Source organism: Hemiscyllium ocellatum, chromosome 2, assembly GCF_020745735.1.
Source record: "Hemiscyllium ocellatum isolate sHemOce1 chromosome 2, sHemOce1.pat.X.cur, whole genome shotgun sequence".
Classification (NCBI taxonomy): Eukaryota; Metazoa; Chordata; class Chondrichthyes; order Orectolobiformes; family Hemiscylliidae; genus Hemiscyllium; species Hemiscyllium ocellatum.
This window is the reverse complement of record NC_083402.1, coordinates 147,954,865-147,972,962: the sequence shown is the minus strand read 5'-3', so window position 1 is coordinate 147,972,962 and position 18,098 is coordinate 147,954,865. Positions and strand designations below refer to the sequence as shown.

At 38.1% G+C, this 18,098-nt stretch overlaps 1 protein-coding gene across 6 annotated transcripts in view; it reads right to left on the bottom strand.

Annotated features, from left to right (window-relative positions):
* The window catches only part of rfx3 (regulatory factor X, 3 (influences HLA class II expression)), a 264,347-nt gene that overhangs the window by 61,625 nt on the left and 184,624 nt on the right, over positions 1-18,098 (bottom strand). For all 6 annotated transcript variants that reach the window (XM_060846800.1, XM_060846824.1, XM_060846838.1 and 3 more), the window contains 3 exons: positions 11,560-11,741; positions 11,350-11,469; positions 1,324-1,445 (listed from right to left, as the gene is read on the bottom strand). In XM_060846800.1, the coding sequence (XP_060702783.1) occupies positions 1,324-1,445; positions 11,350-11,469; positions 11,560-11,741 (424 nt within the window). The remainder of the gene's footprint in view (positions 1-1,323; positions 1,446-11,349; positions 11,470-11,559; positions 11,742-18,098) is intronic.

Here is an 18,098-nt window from a genome sequence, read left to right as displayed (position 1 = left end):
TAGTGTATTAATAGCGTAAGACCAAAAGGATTTTAAGAATGAAGGCATTTTTATATATTGATGACTCATTACTGTTAAGGGGGGAGATATGACAATATTCTGCTTTAAAAAGTGTATTTTGTCCTTTTGTTTCATTCAGAGGTCAAAGAGTGATCTGCTCCAAGCCAATAAAATAAACAGCCTGTGAAGCCTCGGGTTTCTATTCTTTTTAAGTTGCAACAATAGAAGCAGCATCTATGAGTGGAGCCAGGCTCCCACAAAACCAGGGTTTTACTTTATTTTACTTCCAGAATTTGTTGGGGTTCTTGGAAGTTGATTATCAAAGCTGTTACATCTCTCTCTCTCTCTCTTCACTTCAGCTAAAAGTTTGGGCTCTTTCAGCTGCCAGAATTGCATGTGAGATAATCTATTTTACTTGGCTTTGCCAAGGATGTGTTTATGGGATGTTATTATATTGGAACAGTTGCTGCTAGTAGTTAAATAGTCTATCGTTCTGCTAAGATTTTCAAATAGAGTTCAAGTTAGACCAATTCTTCTTTCCTTTATTTGTATTTTAACTGTAGAGTAAGACTGAAGTGTGTTTTGCTTAAAGCCGAGTAGTGTAACCAATCAAATTAATCTGGAACACAGTACCTTACAATTACCTTTGAAAAAGAAAAAGTTAGGGTCTAGGCTATCTTCTTGATATACTTGCAGGGGGTTTGGTCTGTCCATAACAGTTTTCTTTCAAGGAGTTTTCAGTCTTTAGAGTTATCTTCCTGAAAAGGTGGTGGAAAGAGAATCCTTGCATACTTTTAATGTACAGGTAGATATGTTTGTTTATAAGCATGGAGGTGAAAGATATCAGTGGTAGAGAGGAATGGTGATCTGAGGTTACAATCAGGTGAAAACATTTGAGCTGTGGTGTTTGGACTATGACTGGCAATGAGTCTGCACCTCCACCTTGAAAGAAGGTCTTGTTCCAAAAGGCGGCAGATGTCAGAAATGATCTGCTGTGAAAGCCTGAGCTTCCTAAGGTATTGTAGCTCCAATAAGTCACAAAACTTCATTCTGCTTGTTCTGAGGTATCACCTCCTTTTAGCTTAACTTCAGAGTATTGTATGGAGCAGCATGTGGTTGAGAAAAAGGCAACAGCTAATGATGATACTTCTGGTGCTGTTTCCTTGTTCATTATTTTATGCACATCAACCCAAACATTTGTACTTGGTTCTTTATCTTTCCCTAATTAATTAGAAATTTAAAGACTATTTTATTTGCAGATGGTACTTGAAAGTTGTAAATGACAAGAAATATTAAAAGCCGAGTGATATAACTGCAGCTTACCAAGAAACTGCTGATGGTGTTGACTCTGTGCTACAATGGTTTGCTCTGCAGAGTTAGGAATCTGTTGGCCACTTCCTGCAAAGCCATCTCCCATTCCATCCAACTTCTGCATAGGTTTATATCTAAGAAAGAGTATTATCAACTTCAAATTGAAAACACTAGAATAAAAGTATTAGCAAAATCTGAAGTTCTGAAAACTAATATCTTGGAAAGAAGAAGGACAGTGAACATACTAAAGTATCAAACTATAAGAACTTTAATACTCTGTGCAATAACAGCATAGACATACATTAAGAAAATAACAGGAGCAAAAACAGAAATCAGCCAATTAAAACTCTTTTGTTCTTATACTACTGCAGCTCTCTCATGATAGCATTTAACTGTATTTCACCCATTGCTAGGAATTTTATTTTTACCACCTACCTGGCAGGTCATGCCAAACATTCAGAAGTTTTTGACTGAAGGGTTTCTTCCTGACTCAAATTTTAACTTTGGACTGATTTAAATTAGTTACCATTCCAACCTTCCAGGTTTAATTGAAAATAATATTGTGTGTTACAATTATCCAGTTGTTTCTTATACATAATTTATACCTGTTCTAATGATGCAATGTTCCATACCTGCATTTTTGATACATGGTTATTTTTGCTCAATAAAAGACCCACTTGGTATCATAAACATCTGTTTTATGCAGTTCTGTTTTCATCTTTGCCCTTCCTACTCAGAACCATTTCCTCTTATCCTCTCAAGCCAGCATCTCTTTCACACACTTCTTCCCCCCCCATTCCTGCACCAACCCCCTTCAGCAATTGGAAAGGACAATTCCACCCATAACAGCTTGGCTCATTTACAATACCCTATTCCCATGCAGGTGCAGAAATGCAACACCTGCCCTTTCACACTCTCTCGCCTCACTACCTAACAACCCAAACAGTCCTTCCAAGTGAAACAATGATTTTAATGTAATACTTTTAATGTAGCATGCTGCATTTATCATTAAATGTGGGGAGATCAAATGCAGATTAGATGGCGTCTTTGAAGAACACCTACACTCAGTACGAAAACAGGATCACAAACTTTGGTTGTATATCATTTTAATTCTCCGCATTATTCTCATGCTGACATTTCAGTCATTACATCCTGCAATGATGAAGCTCATCAAAAGTTCAAAGAACAAGCCCTTTCAATATGTCACTTTACAGCCTTCCAAACTCCAATTAATTCAACAACTTGGACGGCATGGTGACTCAATGGTTAGCACTGTCGTCTCACAATGCCAGGAAATCGGGTTCGATTCCCTCCCTGGACGACTGCATATGTGGAGTTTGCACATTCTCCCTGTGTCTGCGTGGGTGTTGCCTTGGTGCTCTGGTTTCCTCCCACAATCTAAAGATGTTCAGGGCAGGTGAATTGGCCATGCTAAATTGCCCCATAGTATTAGGTGCATTAATCAGGGCTAAATATAGGGTAGGGGTGGGTTGCTCTTTGGAGGGTTGGTGTGGATCTGTTGGGCAAAAGGACTGTTTCCATACTGTAAGGAATCTAACCTAATCTAAACTTCACACCTAACCTCTGGTACATTTTGTTTCCTCTTTCCCAACAGAGTTTTGTTTCACTCTCATTTTCCTGTTGATATAATTAATTCTGTGGTATAATAAAACTAAGAGCACATCTGTGAAACCATCTAGCAGCATGTTTTGCTGTTCAATAGCACTTGTTCATCATTATGCTTTGCAGCGAAGAAGTGATTTCCTAGAATGTTTCCATGTATGACAACCTTCAACTCAGGACAGATTGAAGAAATTAGGACTGGAGAGAAGCTCAATGGAAGTTTTCAAAATCATTACAGGGTGGGACAGTGGTTAGGGTGAAGTTTCACTTTGTAAAAGAAACAAGGGCAAGAGAACATCGATTTAAAGTGATGCGCAAATGAAGTGAGGGTAATGTTAAAAAAAAACTTTTTACACAGTGAGTGGTTTGGGTATGAAATACACTGCTTTGAAATTTGGTGGAGGCAGGTTCAACTAAGGCATTCAAGAGCTGCATTGGACGGTCTTTTGGGTAGTGATGATTTGCAGGGATATGGGGAAAAGGCAGGAGATTATCATTCGATAATACGGCCAACCTGGAAAAATGAGCTGCTGCAGGCATCATGGGTTGCATGGCCTCCTTCTGCATCATAATATTCTGTGATTATGCCATTCTCACCTCCTCCACATACATATTTTATTTCTTTACTTTGGAACATAGGTCTTCGGTCTTTGAGCTGCTCCACGATTTAACAAAAGGAGTCTGATCTGGCTGTGGTCTCAACTCCAATTTCCTATCTGTCCCAATCCAGTCTCATTGCTTTCGGAGGAAAAAAATTCCACACATACTAATGATCTTCAGAAAAAAAATCCTTGTCTCCACTTTAAAGGGAAACCTCTTATTCTTAAACCTTGGTGCCTAGTTTTAGTCTCCCCTGTAAGAGAAAACTGTCTGATTACTATTCCTGCACCACTAACTCCTTTATTGTTTAATCTCTTCTGTCTTTCACACAATCAAAGATCTTCACTTTTATTCTTTTGCTTGCCCTTTCCCTTTCATTTGCTTAAAACCTATTACTTTACAATTTTTTCCCAATGCTAAATAAAGGTCACCAACATGAAAATTAATTCTGTTTCTCTTTCCACAGATGCTGCTTGACTTGAATATTCTCAGCAGTTTCTGTTATTTCAGATTTACAACCTCTGCAATAATTTACCTTTGCATCATCTTATCTTTTTGCACCTTAATATGGTCTCCAATTAAGCAGTACCCTTCAAGATTACGAGTGTAGATCACCCTCATTTACAGCAGTGGCCATTTGGAGAAGTGAGTGGATATTAAAAAGTGCCCTATATTTCTTCCTTGTTACATTTTCTGACAATGAAAGCTGAGAAGTGCCATCTATATTTCAGGGAAATGCTTGAGTGATACGCATTTGGGGCATGTTTCCCTGCTTGCAAATTTCTGGCACAAAGATCATTTGAAACAGATCAACACATTTGTTTAGTGGCAATAAATATCCTGGAGATGATGAAAAAGTCACATTAAGTTTTTTAAAAAGTGTCCTCGTTGGCACTTAGATTGGTTTGCATCATAGCGACTTGCATGTATTACATAGACAGATAATCTAAACAAAGAGATCTAAGGAACAATTAGCAAAACGATAACATCAAACTTAATGCTGTGATAAAGACTGAATTACTTAATGGAATAGGCTGCACAAGACTGAACCATTGGAAGAAATAATAGAGAAAAATATACACTTTAAATAAGTTTTAACCAGAGTACAGATTCAGAATGAATGTGCGCCAAACACACATTAAACACAAAACTGTAAATAATGTTTTCTTTTCCAGTAGAACTATAAAATTAAAGAGGAAATCAATATTTACTTTCCCTGCTAGTTTGTTTGATGTAGTATTTTCTTTTACTGTTCTTGCATGGCATCTTGTAAATGACAGTAGTTTTGATTGTAGTATCTAATGGATCCTTTCGGCTCATTAGTCACTGTTTAAGTGTGTTGGTAGGTTTGTGGGTACCATGATGCCAAAGGGTCTGAGTAGTCTGGAAGTCACTTCTGATATATCCTTAATTTAAGGTAATGTGGCTATAGTTTTTGGTTGCATAGTGTCTGCTTGTTTGGGTTTTTTTTCTGAGGAATCGGTGGATTGCGTTTATTGGGTAGCCTTTTTTCCCAAAAATGTTGTATAGATATTTTTCTTCTGCTTTTTGTAGTTCTTGGGTGCTGCAGTGTGACGTAGAGAGAAACTTGCCACCAGTTTACATGAACACCAAGTGGCCACCAAAAAACTTGACCCATTATCACTAGTTTCTACACATACAGACAAAGAAGGACACCACTTTGACTGGGGCAGCACACACATCCTAGGACATGTGAAACAACGACATGCATGAGAATTCTTTGAGGTATGGCATTCTAACCAGAACTCCATCAATAAACACAATTTAGATCCTATCTATCCTCCCTTGAAAAGAAAAAAAAACTGGAAATGACATCACCCACCTTAAGAAACTAAGAACTATAAACAGAGAGGCGGGACATACCACTAGCACTTCACCAGAGACTCTCACCGATGATGTTACCTAATGGTGACGAAACGTCTGAAAACAAACCTTCAAGCTCAGTGAGCTAACTTTCAGACTTATCATCAACCTAAGCTGCAAATCTTCTCAAAAATCACTCATTAAAAGCATGTTTAGAATTAATAATTTATTAAAGGTAAAATAGAAAATGTTATGAGTTGGCAAAACAAATTTCAACAATTACAATTGGAGGAACAAAGGGATCTCAGATAAGGAATATATAAGTTAATAAAAGTTAAGCAAGACAAGGCCACAGAACAGAAAAGTCCAAGGTACTTTTTTTCTCAAAAGATTAAATTAAAAAGTAGAGAAGTTATGTTGAACCTAAATCAGACTACACTTGAGCTACTGTGTGCAGTTTGGGCTGCACCCTCATGAAAACGATACAGAAGACAGCAGATGGTACAGAGCAGATTAACAAGGATGATACCAAAAGAATGTGTATACAAAACAGGAAATGACTGACAGATGGGGTTCCTTTCTCCTGAATAAATGAAGCTGAGAAGTGAACTAATAGTGGTCTTTAAAATTATGAAAGGTTTTGATAAACTGGGCACACAGAGAATATTTCCTCTGGAGAAGAGCATAACAAGAGTCCATCAATAAAAGATAGTATCAAGAAATCCAACAAGGAATTCAGAAAAATAAGGCACATCAATAAAGAGTGGTAAAGATGTGGAGCTTTTCATAAAAGGTAGGTGAATGAAGCAAATAGCATTTTTCATTTCATGACTTGTAGGTTTCGCTGGCAAGGTGATATCGCACGTCCCTAATTGCCCTTGAACGTACTGGTTTGCTAAGCCATTCAGAAGGCAATTAACAGTCAACCACATTGCTGTGGGTCTGTAGTCACATGCAGGTCAGATCAGGTAAAGATGGCAGATTTACTTCTTTAAAGACATTAATGAAGCTGACAGTTTTTAACATCAAAAAAATGACAGCGCCATGGCCATAATTACCAAGACTAGCTTTTGATTCCACATTTTTATTAATTAAATACAAATGCTATGGCAGGACTTGAATAAATGTCCACAAAGCATTAGCCTGGACTTCTGGATTGAATATCCAGTGATATTATAATTGTTACAAAGTCGAAAGTGTATAGTCACTTTAAGACAAAGTGCTTGTCTAAGTTTTTGATACAGCAAATACTGCGAGTATACACAACAACTGTTCCACAACAGATGCAATTGACAGTTAAATGGATTCCTGAGTTTTGGTTGCTGTTTTGACAACAATTCAAATCTAACTGATTGATTTAAACTAAACACTCAGCCCTTCAAAGCCAATCAAATTTAAAATCTGATGAAGCTGACAGTCAGAAACCAATCAGACTATAACAATTTCAGGTGTATTCAGGAATATAAAAATGAGGGCATTTCAAAAATTGGTCAGAGCAACTGCCATCAAACATTACAGCACACATTACCTGAAAGGACTCTCAAAAAGAAATCACTCAGAAGGCACTATCTATCAAAGATATCTTTTCCACTAAAAGTAGTAAAAAGTAAGAAGACAACCCAGGGAGACACAGCAGAATCGGAAGGATGGAAGCAAGCAACAGATTCGGAAGACTGGAAGGAAAACAGCATTAGGGAATTTCTGGACTTTGAGAGATTAAATTGATTTCTGTTTAATAATTGTTTTATTCGAATAGCATTTTTATAGAGTTGGGGGTCAGATGTGATTAGTTAAGAAAAGGGGGTTTAGATTTGTTAATAGTTTCTGTTTAGTGTTTACTGTTTAAGTTAGGAAAATAAATTGTTAATTTTTTCTTTAAACAGTGGAAATCTAGAGTTTTCTTTCACTCACTAACACTTTTAGCAGATTACGAGGTGAGCTTTTCTGGGATATTAATTTTAATTGACAGAGGGGTTCGATCTCCACATCATAACACTATTATGCCACTGGCTTGATGCATTTCTGGGGAAATTGGACAAGAATATGGGAGAGAAAGATTTAGATGAGAAAACTGAGCATGACATGATTTGGCTAATGACAGGATGTGCAGCACAGAAACAAACCTATGTAAAATTGCATTTTAATATAAACAAGTTATGCTCAGAATGATTCAAAAGCTATACTATAACGTTGAAATTCCAATACTTATAACCCACTGTGCAGTTTCTGATGCCACCTGAACTTGCTGGATTACACGGCTGTTTTGCAGTCACATTTAGGATGTCCATGATTTTCTGTACCAGCTAAAATTAGCTGTTTATTTTGAAAAGGAGTGCTAATATCATATAACAATCTCTTTGAGAATGTTGTATCATTCATGGCTAAATAAGAACATGAAGTAGAATATAAATCAGAATAAACACTCTACATACCTGCGAAGACTAGTGTGAAGAGTAGTGGGTAGTCTTTAAGAACCAGCAGAAAATGAAATATAAAGAGATAGAAAGCAGAGTATGACAGATATCTAGCTAGTAAAGTGAAAACACAAATAAAAGTTACTACAAGTATGTGAATAGAAGAATACAGTAACTGCAGCTAGTGTTTGTTTTCTCTCTCTGCAGGAAATTGAAAACAAAGAAATAGTGGAGGCTTTGAACAGATATTTTGTGTCTATCTTCATGACAGAGGACTTGGAAACTTCCAAATGATATTTGAAAATCAAAAGGTCAGTTTAAAACACTATAGTAGGGAAAGGTTGCTGGGAAATCTATTGACGTAAAGGCAGCCAAGTCCCTATGACCTAATGGCTTCCTTCCTAAAGGCTGAAAAGAAGTGGCTGCACAAACAGTACATGCATGAGGTATAAAAGTGCATGAATTCAAGAAGGGAAATGGTTTGGAAAACTGCAAATGTAATATATTTATTCAAGAAAGGAAGGAATCAGAAAGTACGAAGTCATAGGCCACATGTCCTGACATCTCATAAGAAATGTGCTGGAATCCATTATTAGGGAAGTCACAGCAAGAGGGTTAGAAAATCATAATGTGTTTGGGCATAGTCAATTTGGGCAAGAGTTTCTGAATGAAGTAATATTCACTGTAGTTGGAGGGGATTTGGTAGCATGTACTATAATTAGATTTCAAGGTATTGAGTAAGGTGCCCACATGTAATGTACTAGGTAACATATTGGCATATTAAAGAATTGGTTAGCTTACAGGAAACAGAGGGGGATTAATGGAAATGGAAAGAACTGCAGAAGCTGTAAATCAGAATCAAAAACAGAAGTTGCTGGAAAAGCTCAGCAGGTCTGGTAGCATCTGTGAAGAGAAACCAAAGTTAACATTTCAAGTTCAGTGACCCTTCCCCCTGTTTCAGTAGGGATAAATGGGTCTTGCTTTGGGTTGGCAATTGTAACTAGGAAAGTGCCACAGGGATCAATACTGATTCTCAACCACTTACAATGTGCATCAATAAGTTGGATGAAGAAACAAATATATGATAGATAATTTTGCTGCGGACACCATGACAGTTAGGAAAGCAATTGTTATGAGCTGGAAGAGGGTCTGCAAAAGGATAGAGAGACAGGTCACATAACTGGGCAAAAAACTGGCAAATGGAATATAATGTATGTAAATGTGAAGACAACCATTTTGGAAAGAACACAAATGCAATATACATTTTAAATGGAGAGATACTACAGGACGTGGTTGGTGTTCAGGTACATGAATCATGTAAAATGGTATAAACCATACAGTGATTAAGTGTACCAAATAAAGCCATTAAGTGACTACGAATGCAATGGAATGTTGCTGCCTATTCCAAGGCAAATGGAATACAGATGTTATGGCAGTTGCACACAACTTTACTGAGTCCACATCTCTAATACTTTGTGCAGTTTGGTTGTCCTTTTTGAAAAAAAAAATGCTTTAGAGACATAGAGTCATAGAGATGTACAGCATGGAAACAGACCCTTCGGTCCAACCCATCCATGCCGACCAGATATCCCAACCCAATCTAGTCCCACCTGCCAGCACCAGGTCCATATCCCTACCAAACCCTTCCTATTCATATACCCATCCAAATGCCTCTTCCACCATATCCTCTGCTAGCTCATTCCATACACGTACCACCCTCTGCGTGAAAAAGTTGCCCCTTAGATCTCTTTTATATCTTTCCCCTCTCACCCTAAACCTATGCCCTCTAGTTCTGGACTCCCCCACCCAGGAAGAGCTTAGAGAAGGTTCACTTGACTTATTAAGGGGATGAAGGGTTTACCTTATGAAGAATCATTAGGCATATGTCATTGAAGATCAGAAGAATGAGAGGTAAATTTATTGAAACATAACAGAGTCATAGAGATGTACAGCACAAAAACAGATTCTTCCGTCCAACTCGTCCATGCCGACCAGAAATCTTAACCTAATCTAGTCCCATTTGCCAGCACTTGGACCATATCCCTCTCAACCCTTCCAATTCACATACCCAACCAGATGCCTTTTAAAAACTGTAATTGTACCAGCCTCCACCACTTTCTCTGGCAGCTCATTCCACACATGCATCACCCTCTGCAAGAAAAAGTTGTCCTTTAGGTGCCTTTTAAATTTTTCCTCTCTCACCCTAAATCTATGCCCTCTAGTTCTAGACTCCTCTACGCTAGGGAAAAGACCTATTTTTTAAGCTATCCATGCCCATCTTGATTTCATAAGTCTCTATAAGGTCACCCCATAGCTTCCGACGCTCCAGGGAAAACAGCCCAAGCTTATTCAGCCTCTCCCTGTCGCTCAAATCCTCTAACCCAGGCAACATCCTTATGAATCATTTCTTGAGGGCACTAGATCAAATAGAGAATTGTTTGTGAGACTAAAACTACAATACATAATTTAAGGTAACAATGATAAAACTTAGCTTTATAAAGCAAATTTAGTGTTCAATCAATGACAAAACACAAGTCCCTAAAACCACATGGAGGTTACGGATGAAACATCTTTCTGAGTGCAGCTATTGGGAAATTGGCATAGCTCAGAAAACTCACCTCTGTTGTCAGAGAAGGGTAATTCAGGGTGGAATCTTGGTTGGAATTTTGGGAAGTTGTCTGAGGCTTGGTCATAAAGACTTTTGGGTTTGAGCTGAAAACAGCCAAGTTAGTGGATCCAGATATTTTTAATCAGCTACATTATGACACACCTGTGGAACAGGTGGGGCTTGAACACAGCTTTCAAGACCCAGAGCTAGGGACATTACCACTGTGCTTCAAGAGCCCTTAGACACATTATAAAGACCACCAGACCAGGTGAGATTTCAAACTGGACTTTTGCCTCAGAGATAAGGACACTACCATTGCGCTTCAAGAGCTGGTGGGTATAAGTCCTGAATTGCGGGCAGAAAAAAGCTCTGCAGAATTGAAAGTAACTGTAGACCAAAAGTATATGGGAATAAATAATCAGGAGTATTTCTATTCTGGAGCATTATGCAAGAGTTGAGCTCAAGCTTGAGCTGAGAAGTCCACAGTCATGAGGTTCTTAAGGTATGCTTAAGGATCGCCAAAAATAATGTAAGGGTGCTCATATAACTTCCTACCATGAAGAATAGCTCGAATACTGGTAAGAAAGTGAACTCCTTAGAGTTGTGGCACTTTGGTTTGGTACAGGAAGCAAAGTTTCAAGAATTTGATAAGTAACCAAAGATTTTGGTGGTGACATTTAAAAGAAATAAGGGGAGATTCATTTGTTCTGTAGTACACATGATTGCATTTTATTATGTGTTACAGTATAAAGTATAAGCATTAACCCAAAGAAATGCTTATTTAGTAATGTTTCCTTCACTTATTTCCTATATAGTAAAGTTTTTATGTTTTCATCCAAGGAAATCTTGTGATATGATTTTTTTCAGTTGATCATTGGGTGCTTGATTTTCTCGTTAAACATGAATGCTCACTCTGGGGATGAAACAAAGTTATAGGTGTGCAAATTTAGAGCCACAAAGATCTATTACCTCTGCTTTTGATGCATTGGTTGTTGTCTCATAGCCATGTACTGCATGTCCTCCTGTAAGCGATTTAGTGGGGAGTCTGGTTTAATCCGGATGCCATAATAGTGATATTTAGAGTTTCCCCTGAGAGAGAAAAATATTGTTTCAAATAAGATGAGCTGAATCACTACAATGATGTTTGGAAATCAGGAAGCAGTCTGATAAATAGCTAACCTTGTGCCGAGACGCCTAGTGCGCAAACCCATGAAAATGGAACGAATGAGTTTTCCAAAAGAAGCTGCATTGACTGGATCAAGCTTCTGTTCCTGACAATGACGCAGATAGTGGTTGTAAAGAGTACTTCGAGGAAGGCTGACACCTTCTGCTGTCTCATAGTTGTCCAATAACCACTGAAGCTGAAAACAAATGTTAAAACATTGTTGTAAGACTACTTGAAGACACAATTTGAATTTAACAAGCACATTGGAGTTGTCACAGTTGATTAATCACAATAAAAATTTAAAATAATTGGTTTATTGGCCTATGAAATATATCCATTAAAGTTGTGCAACGTGAAGCAAAATATCCAATGTGACGGTCATTTGATTTGGATATCACAGAAAGAACCAGAGTCCAATCTTTTGATATCATGAAAATGAAGGCAAGACAAATGTTTATACATGTCACAAAATAATTACATTCTTCCTCTTTACCTAGATCACCACAGTTAAGTATATACTATGTAAATCCTATATTCTTGTAAGATTCCTTGCTATGACATTTTATCAAACTATATAACCATAAAATTATTTTATCACTCAAGTACCTTTTCTGATGCTGTTACAGAAAGCTGTCCAGCTTTCAACTTTCCCCCCGAAAACATACATTTCCTAAATCAGCCTGCTTGTAAATTATGTTGTCCTTTTAAAATATTAACAGTTTTAGATCAAAATAGGTTACGAAAATAAAACAGGGATCAGGTGGCTTGCAATCACATCCATAACTGTGTCTGTGTTTGCTGAAGTCACTGAGTGTGATAGGCTGCTGAGAGTCTCTTCATGCTTCCCAAGATGATGTCCACCACGAGGGCCAGACGGGAAAAAAATGCATTGTTTTATTACTTTTTTCTTATTACTAATCTTTTATTACTCCTGTACAAAATTCTAAGATACAAACATTGTCTGCCTAAATAATCAGGTTCCTGAGACTCCTCAATAAACCTGCAAGCACTTCAGGGAAGAAACTGGAATCAGAGTCCAATCTCCTTGAAGTGAAAATAATTTCAAGTGAAAGAATAAAAGGGCGATATAAATGAGTTGTCAATCAGTCTATCTCCTTGCATTCAACAAGAGAGGCTCTAAAGTCAGCCAAATGTTGTTAAAGGATTCTGATGTTTCAGTCTCCATGGTTTGTAACTCCATTCCATTTTTGAGCACTCTTTGTGTGAATAAGAATTTCCTTTCAGAACTATAAAAATATACCTTTTACTACTATCAATGTGATCTACTTCCAATTTCTTATTTTTCTTGGTGCCTTTCCTTGAACCCTTTGATTGGAGGCAATGTCCAACTTTCTGCCTCTGGTTTAGCAGTTTTGGTCTCTCAATAGGCATTTGGATTTTGTCTGAACTGAATGAACAATAATTTCTTTCAAGTAAAGGAAGCCACTCAAAAATCATAATACTGTATGGAAATAACTCCAAATTGCTCCCCCTCTTTCCAATCCTCCCAACTTTACAACAACAACTATACTTTAAAAGTTAACTGAAACACTTTGAATTTTCCTGAGATTGTGAAAGAACTATAGAAGTGCAAGCTTGCCAACTATCATCTCACTGTACATTCTGAACACAAAGAATGCAACATTTGGAGTACTGAGTATAATTCTGGTTGCCCTGCTACAGGAAGTGTGTTAATAAACTGGAAAGAGTGAAAAGAGATTCACAAGAACATTACTGAAACTGTACAGTTTGTGTTATAAGGATAGGTTGTTTGGCTGGGGGTTGGCTTTATAGAGGTTAATAAAATCATGAGGGGCATAGATAAGATGAATTGCTAAAATCTTTTCCCCACTGCACGGGAGTCCACATCTCGAGCACTAAGATTTAAGGTTCGAGGAGAAAGATTTTAAAGGGATCTGAGGGGCAACGTTTTGCACACAGAGGTTAGTGCTAATATGAAACAAGTTGCCAGAGGAAGTGGTAGTTGCGGGCACAATTATATCATTTAAAAGACGCTTGGGAATGTTAGGTACATGGTTAGGAATGTTTTAGAGGGATTTGGGCCAAATGCAGGCACGAGACGAGCTCAGATTTGGAAACTTGTTTAGTATGCATGAGTTGGACTGAAGGACCTGTTTCCATGCTGTATGACCAAAATTATATCCATCTATAAGGCAAAGTTACATCTCCTTTCTCGCCCTCAATATTCCTTATTATCCCTCCAGTTGTATATTTTACCCACTCTGTCCTTTCTATACCATTTGTCTCTGACTACCCACAAAAACTATCAGATAAACCATAAACACTCTTCTAGCATGTTAACTTCACTTCCTTATCAACATGCTTGTCGAGATCACCAATCCCTACCTCACAACTGGTAGGGGTAAGGCAGGATTATTGGATTCTATAAAGACTGCTGTTATTAACCCTCCTATTCAAGCTTACAATTCTCCAGATGTCACTGGAAATGCAACCTTTCTTTCCTTTAAAAACATTACAGGCTGACTTGGTGCCTCACAGCAACACTGCAATTTCTCCCATTTGTTCTTAAAATTCTTTGAATGTGGTTTTCGTTACACCTACTTAACTGGTTGAAGTCACAAGCAATATTTGGTGACACAGACAATCCCATTGTCCTGTTACTTTAAATCCTTTCCACCACTGACTATTTTATCCTCCTGTCTTTCTTGAGCCAAATTCATCAAGTTTACTTGGTTATGCCTGTTTTGACTCTGCCTTTAAATGCCTTTTTTCCTCTATAATTACAAATTCATCTCCAGGGATGCACTCAGTCTCCCATTATTTGTCACCTACATAAGCATGGGTTAACATCTTCATGTATGTTGATGGCACCTTGCACTAATTTGCTGCCTCTTCCCTAAATCTTAATGTTGTGATAGCTGCCTGACATCAGGAACTTAATAAGACAACGTTTCTTCTAGCCTAATGTCAGCAAACCCCCTGTGCAATTATTTTTGGGAATCCTACTAACACCCACATGCCTCTGTCCATGACTACATTAGCACCCTGGAAGATTGAGCTTTCAGAAAATGTGGGAAATCAACAAACTATTTGACCCTAATCCCATTTCCCCTTCCCCACAACTACACCATTACCAAAACAGCTTTCTTCCAAGTGTCCACTTCCACTTTCTTCAATGTATCAGCTTGGTTCAGTGGTAGCATCCCTGCCTGAGTTAGAAAAGAAAAAAAAATAAACATTTGCATTTATACAGCACTTATCATGACCTCAGGACATTCCAAAGTACTTTTCAGCAAATTAAAACACTTTTGAACTGTAGTTACTGTATTAATGTCGGAAAGGTGCTAATTTGCACAGAGTAAGATCTGACAAACAGCAATGTGAAAATCTCTATGAGCGATATTGGTTGGTGGTTAAATATTGATCAGGATCCCCCACGATCTGGCCAGTTATCAATTGATTGTGGGTACCAGTCCAATATTAGCAGCTGAACACTTCAATTTGACACATCAGTGTGGTACTGATGAAGGACTGCATTGTGAGAGGTAACATATTTGAGGTGAAATGTTAAATAGAGCCCATGCTTACCTGTCAAGGCAAATACAAAACTGCCTGGGCACTTTGACAGATGGAAATTTTACCTGTGTCCTGCTCAACAATCCTCCTTAGTTAACACAACCAAACAAATTGATACAACAGTCATTCCATTGCTGTTTGTGAGAATTTACTGTGGTCAAATTCACTTGTTGTTCTACAAAACAACAGTAACTACTCTTCAAAAAGTAATTAATTCTGATAAGCAATTTGGGATATTTTGAAGACATCAAAAGTGTTACATAAATGCATGTCTTTATTCCACCTCTACAACATTGCCTGCTTCCATTTCTAATTCTTAGCTTAGTCCTTCATCATCATTTAGTTCAATCTTGCCAATGCTCTAGTAGCTGACCTTTCCATTTTAATCCCCCACATTATTCAACTCATCCAAAATGTTGGAGCTTGCATCCTTACCTGCATTCCTGTCAGCTTCAAAGCCTATCAGTTCACTCTTCTCTAACTTTGTGTTTTCTTCCTGTTTTAAGATCTGTTAAGCAACCTTTTGTCCCCCCATTAACACTGACTGATCATGTGTCCTCTGCACCCTATCTTTGAGCATTGTTAGCTGCTTGCTTAGCCATTGCACATTGGCACTCAAACTCTCTTCCTCATTTTCCTCCCCAATGCTCAACAAACTCCTCAAAATTCTTCTCTTCAATGTATGTTTGATCTAGCAAAAGAACATTCTACACTTTGCTTTTTCTCACTGCTACTTGGGCATTGAAACATCAATCTTTTGATTATGCACCACACTGGAACATCTTCCTTCATGTGAAGGCAGCTATAAAATTAGAAGGGTACATTTAGTCAGAAGTTAGTAACATTGTACAGAAACAGTGAATTCAGAATCTGCAAGCTAAATTTACAGGACTTGGTAAAAATTGATGACTACAATTCAAATAATTAATATTAATTTTCACTTTTACTTTTATTAAAAATGAGAAATTATTCCTGTTGCCACCTGATTTTTCTTTGCAATTCTCATGGCATGTGCCTTATGTGCTGGATTGCCTGGCTAGTATGTTGAAACAGGTCTTAATATGCATGCAGTAAATATCTGTTGGAAGTATGCACAGCAAGAAAATCATGACATCCATCAGCACACTCATTTGGAAATGCGCTGCTATCTTAAAGTTCAAAGCTGCAATGTTTTATTCTTGTACATTTCAATGCTCATTCAGCACAAGGAATTAGACTATCCTTCCCAGCACTAACCTGCCATACGAGGCATTTTAAGTGGGATCAACTTTTTCCATGCTGGCATTGATTCATTTATTCCGACTATTGCTATTATTCTGTAAGTATTTGGTATTTTTTACAGCTCTGTAAAGAATGACCTGGTGGGTGGAGAAGAACTTCTTGCTGATTTCAATGTGTCTGAACATTGAAAGGGGAGGCGATTGTCTAGTGCTATTATTGCTGGACTGTTAATCCAGAAATCCAGATAATGTTCTAGGGATCCAGCTTCGAATCCTGCCAAGGCAGGTGCGGGTATTTGAATTCAATAAAATATCTGAAATTAAGGATCTAATGATGACTATGAATCTACGGCTGATTGTCGGAAAAGCACATCTGGTTAATCAATGCCCTTTGGGGAAGAAAACTGCCAACCTTCCCTGGTCTGGCCTATGTGTGACTTCAGACTCACAGCAATGTGGTTGACTCTTAACTGCCCTCTGGGCAATTAAGGATGGGCAATAAATGTGCCTAGCCAGTGACACCCTCATCCTGTGAATGAATTTTTAAAAAAACACAAATCAATTTCAGCTACAACTGCACCAGTAACCACTTACCTCAGAATATAGTATGACGTGGAAAATTAATAGATACAGTAGCGCCTCGATATACGAACGACCCCGTTCACGAACAAATCAGTTTACGAACAGGATTGTACGTAAACTTTTGCTTCAACATACGTACGAAACTCAAGGTACGAACAAAGGTACAAATGCAAAAAGCCCGTGTGCGATCATGTGGTTTCATTGTTCTGCTTTGCTACGCGCTTGTTGAACGAAAAAGCTCTCGGGCCCTGCGTGATCTCATTCAGTTCGTTTTTGGCGCGTGCGCTGTGAACAGCCATCCAAGCATTCTTACGCTATCCGAACAACGGGAAAAATTGATTCAGTTCGCGAACTGGGTCCCGGAACGGATTAAGTTCGTAAGTCGAGGCGCTACTGTATTACCAAAGCAGAACAAGAGGCTCCATGAGCAGAAGAGTTCTCATTATGATGTGATATGTGCCAAGCTTGGGAGCAATTTTCCTACATCAGGCAGGAACAAATAATGACAAATCTGGACCTCAGTTAAGAATATCTTTACGTGCAGCTTGCTGAAGCCACAAATGCAACCTCACAGCAAGGTGAGAACCTAATTACCAAATCTGTGAAGGTGACTTCTACAAATCTGGCTCTTTCCTGGCTGAAGCTGGAGATATTTGCAACATCTTGAAAGTTTATTGATCACATTTGAATGAGGAGGTCACTTTGGTTCTCTATTCAGAGACCAAATGCAAGCAGAAGGAGTAAGCATGTGATTTTGTGAAGACTGCAAGCTTACCTATGATGTAGTGTTTCACTGACTGCCTGTACATCACTTTGCAGGTGATGCATGCCAAATATGCCCTATTTTGGGTTGAAAAGGGATTCCAATCTCTCAAAGTGCAGCTTTTATGTAGAATATAAACAGTAAATCAAAGCCTAATGCATCCTGGTAGCAAGTATGAATGCCTTCCCTCTACAGCAGTCCTCAGTGCCAACTGTTTTTAAGCTACCATGACAAACCAAAGGGTGGTTACTGGTCACCAAGGGCTCTTCATTGACAATATAACTGTTGAATCCAGTGGACAATCCATGCACATATGACCAGTGTGCTGATAATGAAAGCCTTTTTGCCACAAGAAATGTGATAGAACAGATCTCTGGCTTGCAGAAACAATCCATCTGCTGTATGGAATGCTCTAGAGGTACCTTGCAGT